This window comes from Microchirus variegatus (genome assembly GCF_963457635.1).
Source record: "Microchirus variegatus genome assembly, chromosome: 5".
NCBI classification, from domain to species: domain Eukaryota; kingdom Metazoa; phylum Chordata; class Actinopteri; order Pleuronectiformes; family Soleidae; genus Microchirus; species Microchirus variegatus.
This window is the reverse complement of record NC_139806.1, coordinates 36162217-36174907: the sequence shown is the minus strand read 5'-3', so window position 1 is coordinate 36174907 and position 12691 is coordinate 36162217. Positions and strand designations below refer to the sequence as shown.

Here is a 12691-nt window from a genome sequence, read left to right as displayed (position 1 = left end):
GTTTTCTGAATTTACTCACCAGTATTTTATCTCGTGACAGTTATAAACAGTCCGAGTTAGTTTGATACTGATATTCAAACGTATGATATCATGTGTTTCACTGGTGCAAAGGCAGGCCACTGTGCACATGGTGAATTCCCCACACAGACACTAAGCAGATCTGGGTTTGTTACATCTCACTGAAAACAACTGCTGCTCTGCCAAAGTTAAAATGCAGTGGCTTCAAGAACAGGGGCCAAGCAATGGGATTCCAGCGGAGGTTAAGTTACAAGAAAAGCAGCCCCTCAATAATGTGGGATAATTCAATCCCTCTAAAAGGATCTGTACTTAAATAAAAAAAAAAAAAAAGGCAAAGCTGAACACTTAGGTGGGGAAGTATGTGGAGAAAACTGCCACTTCTTGACAGCAAAAGCATGTGCTTGTACTATTGGGCTGAACCATGTGTGCGGTGTTGGCTAACAGGCTGGAACTGTTGGTGATCAAGTACAAATGTAAAGGGCAGGATTGTGTCTTTACTCAAAAAGATGTTTTACACGACTAAAAACAAACAAAATGAATAAAAACATGTTGATTCGTACGCTTGATTAACTCGCTACATTTTAATGGCAATACAAGCATCTAGGAAGTTCTTAGTGCGAACCACACGCATGTTCCCAAATCCATGTTTGCTGAGCATGGCCACATACTTGTCCTCTGTTCTCTCACTTCCCTCGGTCTGGACAAGCATGTTGAGAGACTGCAGAGCAGAGTAGGGTGACAGGCCATCCAACATGGTCTCAGCTATGAGCACTGCACTCCCTAAGACCCAACACAAGAGATTGTTCAAGACCTCAGTGAGTGGGGAAATTATATGTCTACATTTTACCTACATAATATTTGTACAAAACCTCAAACATCATAGATTTTCTTTTCTTTTTTTAAAAAAAACAGCTTTTATTGGTTAATTCTCTCAGACTAAGGTCAGCAAAATCATTGTTGACCGACCTTAGTCTGTAATTTCGACACACACGAGATACAAGTGCATAACAAGGCCTTGAATAAACTGCTGTTGAAAGTGATGACAGTCACACTTTGAGGCAGAGCATGACATCCAGGAAGTTGCCTGTGTGCCTGACATGTTCTGTGGTGAAACCGTGGCTCTTGAAAAGCAGACTGTATTCTGTGGCGCTCCTCTGTTTCCCCGTGCTCATACTGAGAGCCTGCAGCAGCCCACGACTCGGTCCCCTCCTGTCTTCGTCCAGGAAGATCTCGCTCAGCAGGAGTCCACAGCCTGACAGCACGGTGTAAGTGTGTGATACAGCATGTACACAATAGCTTAAAGAACAATAGGCCTACTTTTGTATTCCCTCATCTTTTTGCTTTTAATTTCTTGAGGCACAAAATGAATCACGGGAACAATAAGATGGTTCTCAACCAAGTCCCAATAAAGCCTGACGAAGCCAAATTAAACAGATGATTTTACGAATATTGAAGAAATTAACAGAATCTTCTTCAGCAGTTAGAAGAAGTAACTGTAGGGAACTGGACTTGCTTGGGTTAGATTGAAGAGGTTTTACCTTCCTTCTAATGGTGCTTTTCCACGACACAGTTCCTGCACAACTCGGCTTGGTATGGCACGGCGAGGCGCGACTCTACTCTACTACTTTTTTTTCTTAGTACCTTTCTTAGTAACTGCTCTGGGGAGGTTCCAAGCAAGCTGAGTCGGTACTAGAACGTGACATCGACAGACTGCCGGCCACTGATTGGCAGCGTCAGCAGAGTGTTTTTTGCAGAGTCTCTGAGTTGAGTTTAAAGAGATTAAAATGAACTGAACTAGTGTTTTTAATGAATCAGTACACTGAAGAGAACTACTTTACTCGTCAGTGGTCACTCGTTTGCGTATGTAGTGTATAACATATAACGTCGCGGCAGTTTCATGCAGCCGTGCTATGATAACCCTCCACCCACGTTGAGGAGGTACCGTAATGATGGAAAGCGATACTAAACGATGCCATGCCGAGCCAAGTCATGCTGGAACTGTATAGTGGAAAAAGGCATCTTCATTGAAGGGAATCGCTTCCAAATTGTGTTGCAACACGTCTAAGAAGGTTTACAGTCATCAAGGTCACAGTCAGAATGGATGACAGAAAACCTTTAGACATATAGGTGACAGAAGGATGAGGGAGGGAATGCACATAGCAGCAAAAGTTGGCCAAAAACATAAATCAGCTTCAAGATGAAATAGAGAAACTAAATTTACAAATAGCTTAATTTTACCTGGTGTGCATGTGCTCGCGATCTTACTCAGCAGTAAATGCACCTTCTCATCAGGCCAGTCATGCAGAATCCTCGCCAGGATATACAAGTCTGCTTTGGGCAACTGGTCATTGAAAAAATCTCCTGTTGACGAAGCCAGGAGTAAAGAAAAAGAGTGTCATTCTAGCAACTTAGAACAACAACTAAGACAAAATATAAACAAAAACTGCACCGATTAAACCATCAAACATTGTTGTAATTTAAGCAGACAAACAAACTGACCTGCTACAAATGAAACTCTGCTGTCTTTGTGCAGCGGATGAAAATGTTCACTCATCTCAACAACCGCAGGTAAGTCCAACACTGTCACAGACAAACCAGGATGGGCTTTGGTGAACTCGTAGGCCATTGCACCAGTGCATCCTTGATGGGAAAAAAAATTGAGGAAAAACATTGGTTGACTGTTAAAACCCACAATTTTAACCTTTTACAAATTATACTATTATATTACCTCCAAGGTCACAAGCTGTTTTGTAACTCGAGAGGTCAAAGGCTGTAGCCACATCTATTCCAGTAACCCTTGCAATGCTGTGCATGGCATTCATAAATCTCAGCTTTTTTTCTCGGCTGCTGTAGTAATTATCCTTTTAAATGGAGAAATATGAATGAGAAATAAAACGTTCATCTGAAAGAACAAATTGAGGCACAACGTCTGAAGAGAATCACCTGAAACACATCCTCGGATTTCTTGCCAAAGGCCTTCTCGTGCTGGTGAGTACCTTCCTGCACAGCACTCTCCAGGTGGGAGAAAAGAGGCCATGTTGTGCTGTTACAATGCTGGATGTATCCGTGCAGCGAGTACGGTGCATCAGACCGCAAGAAACGCACGGCCAAGTCTGTGTTCTCGTACACAGGCTTGTGGCACTCTGGGAGACATTTAAAAAAAAAAAAAAAAAAGTCGATTTTTAAGTTTGAGTTTTAAATGCTCCAATCATTTTCAAAAGGAATAAGTACATACAGTTCAGGTGGAAGCTGACTAACCATTCTCTTTGCACTTCAACAGTCCCAGAGACACACAAGCCTCCAACAGGCATTCAGTCCCTTTCACAGAGGCTTTGATGTTCTGAGCCACTACTGCTGCATCCAGTCCTGGTCTATTATGGAGCAGGTCAAACACACAGAGCTTGGAGGCAGTGAAGAGTGCCTGAAGCATTTTAAGAAAAGCAGAATAAATGAAGAAGAAACGCACAGTTTTATTGATGATGATGATGTGTGTGATACCATGCAATGTGTGTGCTGTCTATTGTTAATCGAAACCAATAAGAATAAGGAAAGTCCAACATTTTGGCAAATATGCTTTATCTTACATGCCTTGGGTTAGGGTGAAAAGATCACTAAGAACTACCAGCCATATATAATACTTTTTTTAACCTGTATCATGGCAACCTGTGGTAACCTTGTAACTGACAGAGCGAGCAGGAAGTCGCTGCACCTGACAAGGGTGTAACACCTATCTACTGTGAAACCACATCTTTTTTGAACAGGATGAGACAGCTCTTTTCTCCTTATTTTAAGTATTTATGTTAAGATTAACTAATACTTTACAGGCTGGAACTTCAGTGATATGAGAATCACTGATCTTTTCATCCAACTATTGATAAAAAAAAAAAAAAGAGTACTCCTTTATTCTGGCTTAACATGAAGACAGGGCAGTTAATATTTAATTATGACAACGCTTCACTGTAGATTCACACAGTTTATACCCAATTACCTTTGAGGCTTTAAATCCATCCATTAGATCAATTATTCTCTGCAAGTCCGTCCCTTTGGGTTCACTCTCCTCGGCAATTGCCTGCCCTCTGCTGGATGCCCGTGGTAGTGTTTTCTCAATGTCTTGGATCTCAGATTCCCCATTTTCTGTATGTTTAGACAAGCTGTTCACCAACTTCGAAGAACAATCACCCACTTCACTTTCACTGCCTTTCCTTATCACCTATAAAATAGATAAGGTCTAGTCAAAAAAAAAAAGGAAAATAACAGGAAATGGATTGTGTTTTTAGTGTGAAAATGACTAACCTTATGAACAGGACTGAATGATGGGCTGTTGTCAGGGATATGGTGTGTTAGACAGGAAGAAGGGCTCTGAGCTGACAGGTCAGTAGGGGACTGAGTGATTACTGAGGTGGTGCGAGTGCCACTGGGGCTCAGAGGTTCAGATGTACTTTCCGGGCCCGACGAGTTAGTATTGCTGTTGTAAATAAGGTCCAGCTGCTTGCAGAAGTGGTTGAGGGGGAAACCTACGACGTTGAGAAAGTCCCCGTGGACGTATTCCACCAGCATGCCACCGAGAGCCTGGATACCGTATCCACCAGCTTTGTCCCTAGCACAAACAGACACACACAGACTTTTCATTCAGTATAAATTGCAAGATATGGTCTTTTTCAAGCGAAAGATAACACTCTCGCTGTCATGAGTCAAAAAAAAGATTTTCTTGTCTAACACGCACAGCTCGAACAAAAAACTCTGGCATCAAAGTCCAAAAAGCAACAGGTTCACGAAGCTTATAACCACTGAAATTACCTCCATTGACCGAAGTAATGTTTCTACACCAAGAGAAATTAATAGCCATTATACCGTATTTTCTGCACTATAAGGCGCACCGGATTATAAGGCGCACCTTCAATGAATGTCCAATTTAGAACTGTTTTCATATATAGGGCGCAACGGATTATAAGGCGCATAGAATAGAAGATATTGCAGTCAAACGTTTGACTGGGGTTGCGTTATGCATCCACTAGATGGAGCTGTGCTAAAGGGAATGTCAACAAAACAGATAAAGTCAAACTTTACCAATTGATCCACATATAAGGCGCTCCGGATTATAAGGCGCACTGTCGTTTTTTGAGAAAATTAAAGGCTTTTAAGTGCGCCTTATAGTGCGGAAAATACGGTATATGTGAAAGTTCAACAGCTAATACTCACATGGGTTCACCACTGTTGATGTACTCCCACAGCATATCTTCTGAGAGATCAGCAAACTTCACCTTTGTCTCTTCGTGGAAGTCAAACAGCTGATAATCCACTTCTTCATCTGCAATTCAGGGCATTGGCACATACGTATGAATACTAGACATCCTTCACATAATATTTATAATAGAGATGCTATTTTTCTTTTTTTTTTAAAAACATCCATTACATTCAGTTGTGACTCACTTTCTTTCTCGTGACAGAGGACAATGGCTACACCTGTGAAGACACTGTGCTCTTTACCACTCAAGCTGGAAGAAGACAAACAGAAAGAGATGAATTGCATTTTGTTTTGTTTGTAATGTTAATTAATTTGGGACAAAAACTGCTAAAATATACTAACCTTGACAACATCCTGTAAGCATCATTTTTGTCTACTGGCTTCTCTAAAATCATGCCATCCACAGACTTTGGAAATGAAAAATAAATCTGAATGTTCATCATAACATACAAAGGAAACAGATTTGTTCTGATACCGTCTCTATCTTACCACGATAGTGTCTGCTCCAATTACTACGTCGGGAGTTTTCAAGTGTTTCTAAAGCAAAACAGTCACACCAATATATCATTAATATGCGGTTACACTAAAAAAAATCCAGTAAGTTGTCATGCAGTATAGTTTTGACTTACAAAAGGCATCCTCCTGGCCACCTCCAGGGCTTTCTGTTTTGCTGTCTCAACTGCATACTCATGGGGTGCTTTGAAAAGTCCCTTGTCAAGGGTTTCTTTAAACCAAGATGGCACTACCTCAAACCGTAAACCCTGACATACAGGAGGAATAAAACTTTTTAAAAAACATAATTTCCATCACGACTGGCATCACTATTGTCAGTTCCTCTTTTTAAAACAAACAGGCAGACTAGAACAATACGTTTAATCATTAATTTATGTGATAAAAACATTTCATTGCAATTGGCACTTGTTACACACGTTAACCGCACTATAACTATCACTGTATTCTTCCTTTTCTTTGCTACCACTTTATGGTTTATCTGTTTTAATCATTTGCCTTCATCTACTGCTGTCACTTATATTGTTTTTCGATGTGTTCCCTATGCTCAAAGGCAAATATCACATGCAGGGCAAAAAAAAGAAGAAGCCTGAACTGAATTGAACTACTATGAGGTCACCTGACAAATATTAGGTCATGAAAGACATACTGTGCTTTTGACGTTGTAACAACCACGCATAGCAGTTCAAATGTTGAATGTTCTGATGCGTTTAACCAGAGGGAAGCGTACCACATTACGTAGAATCTCTAGCCTCCTTGGCGAGCCGCTTGCCAGCACGACCAGTTTGCCGGAGAGCTTGGAAATGACAGGGTTCAGCACCATGGTGGTCCTCTCGTCTGACTGCGCCTGAAGTGATAAACAAAGTTAAACAGTAAAGACGTGGCCTAGTTTAAGTCAGAGACTCAGCAGAAAGTAATCAGGAGACTGTCTCTGAGGATAGACAGAGGTGAAGATGAAGGCCGTCGATCAGTTAAACAAGACGGTGAGAAACTGCACGTTAAAGTCATTTATTAAAGGAAGAACGCTTAAAATAAAACAATTTGTTAATGTTTCAAGTATTTTTCTATCTCCTATCTTCGACATCCTGACTTACAGGATACTTGTGTGGTACAGCAACAACTCAGAAGCTGAAAAACACAAAAACCACAAAGAAAAATCTGTGCCAACACAAATCTGCCTTCTGATACTTACCCACACGGGACAGCCAGCATTTTTTTTATTCGTCAGCATGTACATAAACTGTTTGAACTCCTCCACACTCCAAGTGAGGACCTTCAGAGCACAGGCCACATGACTTATGAACAGCTGTCACACATTGAACCGTGCACTAAAATAACACACCGTATACACAAATGTGTTATTATTCTGATTCGTGCAAACAATCTACGTTGCTATGTTAGTGCACCTGATATTCATAGTATTTATCATGCAGTTACGATAAAGGAATCTTAACCTTTAAAGAATGAGGATTTTCAGCTTCTCTTACAAACACAACACAATAATACAAGTACAAGAGAGAACTGTAGTCAGTTAGATAAAGCTACATTAAATACATAATGACAGCCTTGTTACAACGTGACATTACTATTACGTGGCGTTATATAACAAATGAAATGATTGGTGATCTCTACTACAGTACATTTATGCTAACTTGGTGTTAGCTCTATCAGTTCATAGCAGCTAACACGGTCTGCATGAGGAAACGCCTCCTCCTGTTGTTGCAAATCAGTGCAATGTTGGTGAGGCGCGTCTGTTTATTCTGACCTACTAAAAAAGAACATGGCGGAAATAACTACAGTGACACAGAAAAAAAAAAACGAGATATGACAGATATGACACTCACCAGCACAAGTTAGAGAATCTACACTGACAGGAGTCAGGAGGACGTACTTGCTACGGTGATGATCACGCTGAGGCGCAAACGTGATGACGTATGTTACGTGACGCATCAGATCGACCAATCACACACTTGTTAGTGAAGCGTCACATGCAACACATACTTTTGGCTCCTCCTCCTCCTCCTCCTACTACTACTACTACTTGTAATAACTCCTCGTCTGTGTAAATATATACAACTTTTATTATTATTTTTTGTTTCATGTGAGTTGGTGTTTTTGTGTGTAATACAATTACGAAAAAGAAGTAGCAGTACTAATACATTTTATGTATTTTATATAGCAACTTCCTTGTCTTTATCACCCCTAAAGCATGTCACGGCTCATATAAGGAGGACTTCAACTATTAAGTGAACCATCACATCCTCGCAATTGTAAACAGTGAATAGTTTATTTATTATTATAATAATATTTTATTTATATAGCTTAACATCACAAACACAATTTGCCTCAAAGGCATTTTACAGTCTGTACAGCAAGTGAAACACAGATAAACTCAACAACAACACAAACCTAGATCACAGAACACAGACAGAAGTAATATTGTAAATGTTTTACTCTACTTAGGCAACAAATACTGAATTCATATTATATTTACATGTGTGCTACTGTATGTGGCCGGTAAAACTGATATGGTGCGTTTAAAATATATAGACATATTCACAAACAAATGTTGCTTATTCTTACAAAAACATGGCAATAAAAGAAAGGCAGATTAATTTAGCTTAGGACTTAGGACATAGCTGTGGTTCCAGACCATTTGTTTTGGTGCTTATAGAAAAAAATGGGGGAAAGGGTTACATTAATTGGTCATTTTACACAATAAATGTGTGGTAATAGTTTGACACTCAGAAGAACCCTCAACAAATGCCTTGTTTTTCCTCTCACTTCCTCTTTTACCACCTCTCTTTCTCCTACTTTTACTGTTCCCTATCACACAGTGGCATTAAAAACGCTGCCCACTGCGTTAACTCTCTCTGCGCTCATAATTGTTCTGTGTAGTGTATAACATCTCTTTTTGCTCCATCTTCATTGAGTCCATGCTACTTAGGCTGTGCAGATTTATCATCTCCCTCAGCTTATGTCTGAATTCCTTGGAAGCAAAGTAGTAGATGAAGGGATCGAGGCAGCTGTTCAGGCAGCTGAGACAGAGAGTCAGTTTGTAGGGCATGTACAGAGACTTGTTGTAGAAGAGTTTCAGCACAGTGTGACTCAGCAAGAGGACGTTGTTGGGTGTAAAGCAGAGGGTGAAGACCAGGAGAACGATAAAGGCCAGACGTATGGCTCTCTTTTTCTGCGCCGTCTTGGAATCTCTCGCCAGTTTGTGTATGACGCTGGCGTAGCAGAACGTTGTGACGCAGAGGGGGCAGAGGAAGAGAATGAACTCCAGACTGAAGAGAAAGGCAGCCCAGGCCAACGTGGACGGGAGCATGTCTTTCTTCAGCATGTCAAAACACGTGGTAATCCCAAGTTCAGGGATGTAAAAGGTTAAGTCTGTGGTCATGAGTGGGCTCAGAACGGCCAGCACCAGACCCCACATGAGGAGGCAGCCGACGACAGCGAAGGACTTCCGCTCTCTGGTCTCTCGGAACAGCATCGGCCTGACGATGCCCATGTAGCGGTCGATACCAATGGCCATCATGGTCAGAATGGAACAGTACATGTTGGTGTAAAAGACGAGGGTCATCGCTCTGTAGGAGGATACATGGAAGGGGTTATTTGGAGAAAAATGTGTGTCTTCAAATTTGAGAGGTTCTATTCATTTTGCCACTTAAACTAAAACACTTAATTTCCGATTTGATTAGCTGTAGATAAATGTTAGACTGACTGACTAATATGCAATGTGTATTGATCTTAGAAATATGACTCTCTGGGTTGTTATTGTCTCCAGAAATGCATTATTTAATTTTGGCCCAAGAAAGACAAAAAAATGGAAATTATAAATATTATTGAATCCCAATACAAATCAAATAGCATCGTGATACTAAAGAGTACCTACCCGCACATGTTAGGTCCCAGATTCCAGTTATAACCTTGGAGCTGGTAGGCTATCTGAAAGGGCAGCGCAGCTCCAAGTGCCAAGTCAGTCAGGGTCAGATTAATCATGAAGATGATGGAGGGAGTCTTGGGCGAGGTACGGAAGAGGAGGAGCCACATGGAGAGACCGTTTCCCACAAGGTTGATGGCAGTAACAATTATGTAGATGACAGAAATGAGGATGCTGGTGTTTGCACTCTGAAGCAGGTGCAGGGTTGCATTGTCCAGCTTTAACACGCTGGAATTTCCCACCATGACTGGACTGGATGGGCCGCCACTCACCTGTGTACAACACAGCAGAAGAAAAATAAAGCAGAGTATGATCAAATATCTGATTTTAAATGCAAATGTGTGAAATTATAAGGCTTACAACACAACAATAAACTAGTCTAGCTCTTATCTCAAATGATTGCATGAGTGGAAACATCCGTAAGGGAGAATAAAGGAGGGGTGTGAAGGTGTCGTGAGATACTGATTCACTTCAAAGCTTGTTTGTTGGGTGGAGTATTCACACAGGAAAAAGACGTCCTTGATTCGTCATATTGTGCTAACTGTCGATCTGGGCGGGTTGTGCACAATCCAAGAACAGCCAGTAGTTCTATGGTTTTATAACCACAAATAACAGTCTAATTGACCAAAAATAATGACCAGAATTCAAATGCAGCACCATGAGATGGTTAACACTTTCTTTCACACTTGGTGCACAGGGAGGTGGGGGATTACCACAAACCATGCACGGCTATGTAATTGTTACTGATACTTGTGCAAGGGGAAGTACACAATTACGGAATTAGTGATCAGGACAGTGATTGTGGGAATTATCAGTTTCATATCAGAAAAAAACTAAGAATAAATAAAAATCACAACAATAGAATTATCTCTCAACATAGTTACGAAAATAAGAAAAACAAAAAGGTGTGTGAGTGCTACACTGGGTCACATTAGTGGGAATCGAGTGCTCAACAACGATAAAAATGATAGACTATTCAAAATTCACAAAATTCCTTTCTTAATTTGTTCAATAAAGTGCGACAGACAAAAAGAACGGCATCCGAGGCACAAAGACAAAGACAAAGACTAAAAAAAGGACTAAGATATTCATGTAGTAATGAAGAATTCTGACAGTGAAACGCCTCGGCCGCCACTGCCACTGCATTATTCTCCTGTAAATTGTATTGTAAGGATTTATGTAAATGTTCACCTCATTACATTTACACCCTACTGATGTTAAGGCTACATATATATATATATATACACACATAAAAGTATTAAATAGCTGACACGTGGCACAGCTCAGGCCCATTTCAAAATGGTATTAACACCTTAAATGTATATAAACCACAGTAAAAGTCAGTTAGGAACTCACCTATATATTCAAGTCTCAAAAGATTGGAGCGCGGAAGGCACACTGGTGTCAGTTACAGATGAGGGTACGGATAGTGCGACTGTTGGTAGAGATTGCATTTGTACTTGTCAAAAAAAAGTACCACACACACACACACACACACACACACACACACACACACAGCGTGAGAGAGAGAGAGGAAATGAGCCATGTGACAATCTTGTACCAACTGTAGTAACAGTTAGATTCAGACACGTGGAGCTGTCTAAGACTTTCCACTCCAATCCCAATAATTACCCACAACCGTGGTCTACTAAACTAATAGTTGAACTTTGTGGTCCACGACTTATCTGACTGTTTCCTTCAAGTCTGCACCACTCAATAATACCTGGAAGACATGCAGGTGTCTACTTTCACTCACTGTTACAGAGACGCACGAGTGGTCACAGGCTTTTAAATTTCCAGTTCACTGCATCACGTTCGTTTTAACTGTTCCCTTTTCAAATGATGATTTTCTTTTCTAAATGATTTTTGCATATACAGTATTTTGTGACTGGTCTGTTTTCTTTGGCTGATATTGGGAAGTGAAAAGTGGTCTATAAATCAAGATTATTCTGTTTCTATTCTTACTATAAAAAAAAGTATTATTCATAAGTAAAACCTGTGACAAGTACTGAAGCTCCCTAGAGCACAGACACACACACATGCATACGCACCACACAAAGGTGCATACAGTATGCCTTCATAACAATCAGTGCTCTTACCGACTTCCTTTTGTTTGCGACAGATCTGCTTCTTCCTGTGACAGACACCATCTATATGTGATCACTGTGATAAAAAAAATAAAAAAACACAAACAAACAAAAGAAAAAGCCTCTTCTGTGATCTCAAATGGCTGAGGGTCTTTTTTAGCCACGAATGCTTCTTCTTCTACTCATTTATATACGACAGGCAGTGCAGCAGCAGGTGCTTCCTGACCCAAACTGTCAAACTGCTGCAATGACTGAAAACACTGTTCAATCTCTCGTAACATCAACAAGAGCTTTATTTTCTCAGTTTAAGGAGAAAAAAAAGGATACAAGAGGTGTGATAGACAAATATTAGGGCATGAGTTGTTAAACACACTCCATATTTACACTTTTTTTGCATTTATTTTCGTAATATCTAATAAAAAAAACATGTACCAATATTAAAAATGTATTATTTTCACTTTTCTATCTCATACTGCCATTTCATTTACATTGAATGCTATATATATATATATATATATATGTAGAGAATGTGTTCTTCCTGGCTCACAGATGATCATTGTAAGAATCAACAGAATACAAAACTGTAGCACGACTGACAGACATTATTGGAAAGAGGTGTAACATGTTGACATGTTGTCCACTTAATAAATAATAACTTTCCCCCTTCAGTCGCTCACCTGTACACAAACAAAAACACACACAGGATTCCCAGGGTTCATCTGCAAAAGTTCCTCTTACACTAAATTTCATAGGTAAGATTTCTCTTTTTACAGTTCAGCAGTGTCTCTGCAAAAAGTTGACTAATAACTTCTGTTCCACCAAACTGTTGAGGGACGTCGCACTAGAGCCGTGTCTTTTTTACGGGGACGCACTTCATAAAAGTGATGA

At 40.2% G+C, this 12691-nt stretch overlaps 2 protein-coding genes across 3 annotated transcripts; both read right to left on the bottom strand.

Annotated features, from left to right (window-relative positions):
* Positions 1-507: 507 nt before the first annotated feature.
* On the bottom strand, positions 508-7677 carry asmtl (acetylserotonin O-methyltransferase-like). 2 transcript variants are annotated; one of them, XM_083890523.1, is made up of 15 exons: positions 7618-7677; positions 6504-6620; positions 5893-6024; positions 5753-5800; positions 5606-5670; positions 5449-5513; positions 5218-5326; positions 4312-4615; positions 4007-4228; positions 3277-3439; positions 2962-3161; positions 2747-2879; positions 2518-2658; positions 2257-2379; positions 508-798 (listed from the first exon to the last, which is right to left on the bottom strand). In XM_083890523.1, the coding sequence occupies exons 2-15, from the start codon at positions 6594-6596 to the stop codon at positions 593-595; spliced, it is 2004 nt and encodes a 667-aa protein (XP_083746649.1). In that variant the 5' UTR covers positions 6597-6620; positions 7618-7677; the 3' UTR covers positions 508-592. The 2 variants fall into 2 exon arrangements, with proteins under 2 accessions (XP_083746649.1, XP_083746648.1); XM_083890522.1 differs by lacking the exon at positions 508-798 and adding an exon at positions 862-1270.
* Positions 7678-8636: 959 nt separating this feature from the next.
* p2ry8 (P2Y receptor family member 8) lies at positions 8637-11135 on the bottom strand (the record flags this gene model as incomplete). Its single annotated transcript, XM_083889754.1, has 3 exons — positions 11073-11135; positions 9669-9988; positions 8637-9360 (listed from the first exon to the last, which is right to left on the bottom strand). Exons 2-3 carry the CDS (start codon positions 9959-9961, stop codon positions 8637-8639), a joined length of 1017 nt encoding a protein of 338 aa, XP_083745880.1. The 5' UTR covers positions 9962-9988; positions 11073-11135.
* Positions 11136-12691: the final 1556 nt, after the last annotated feature.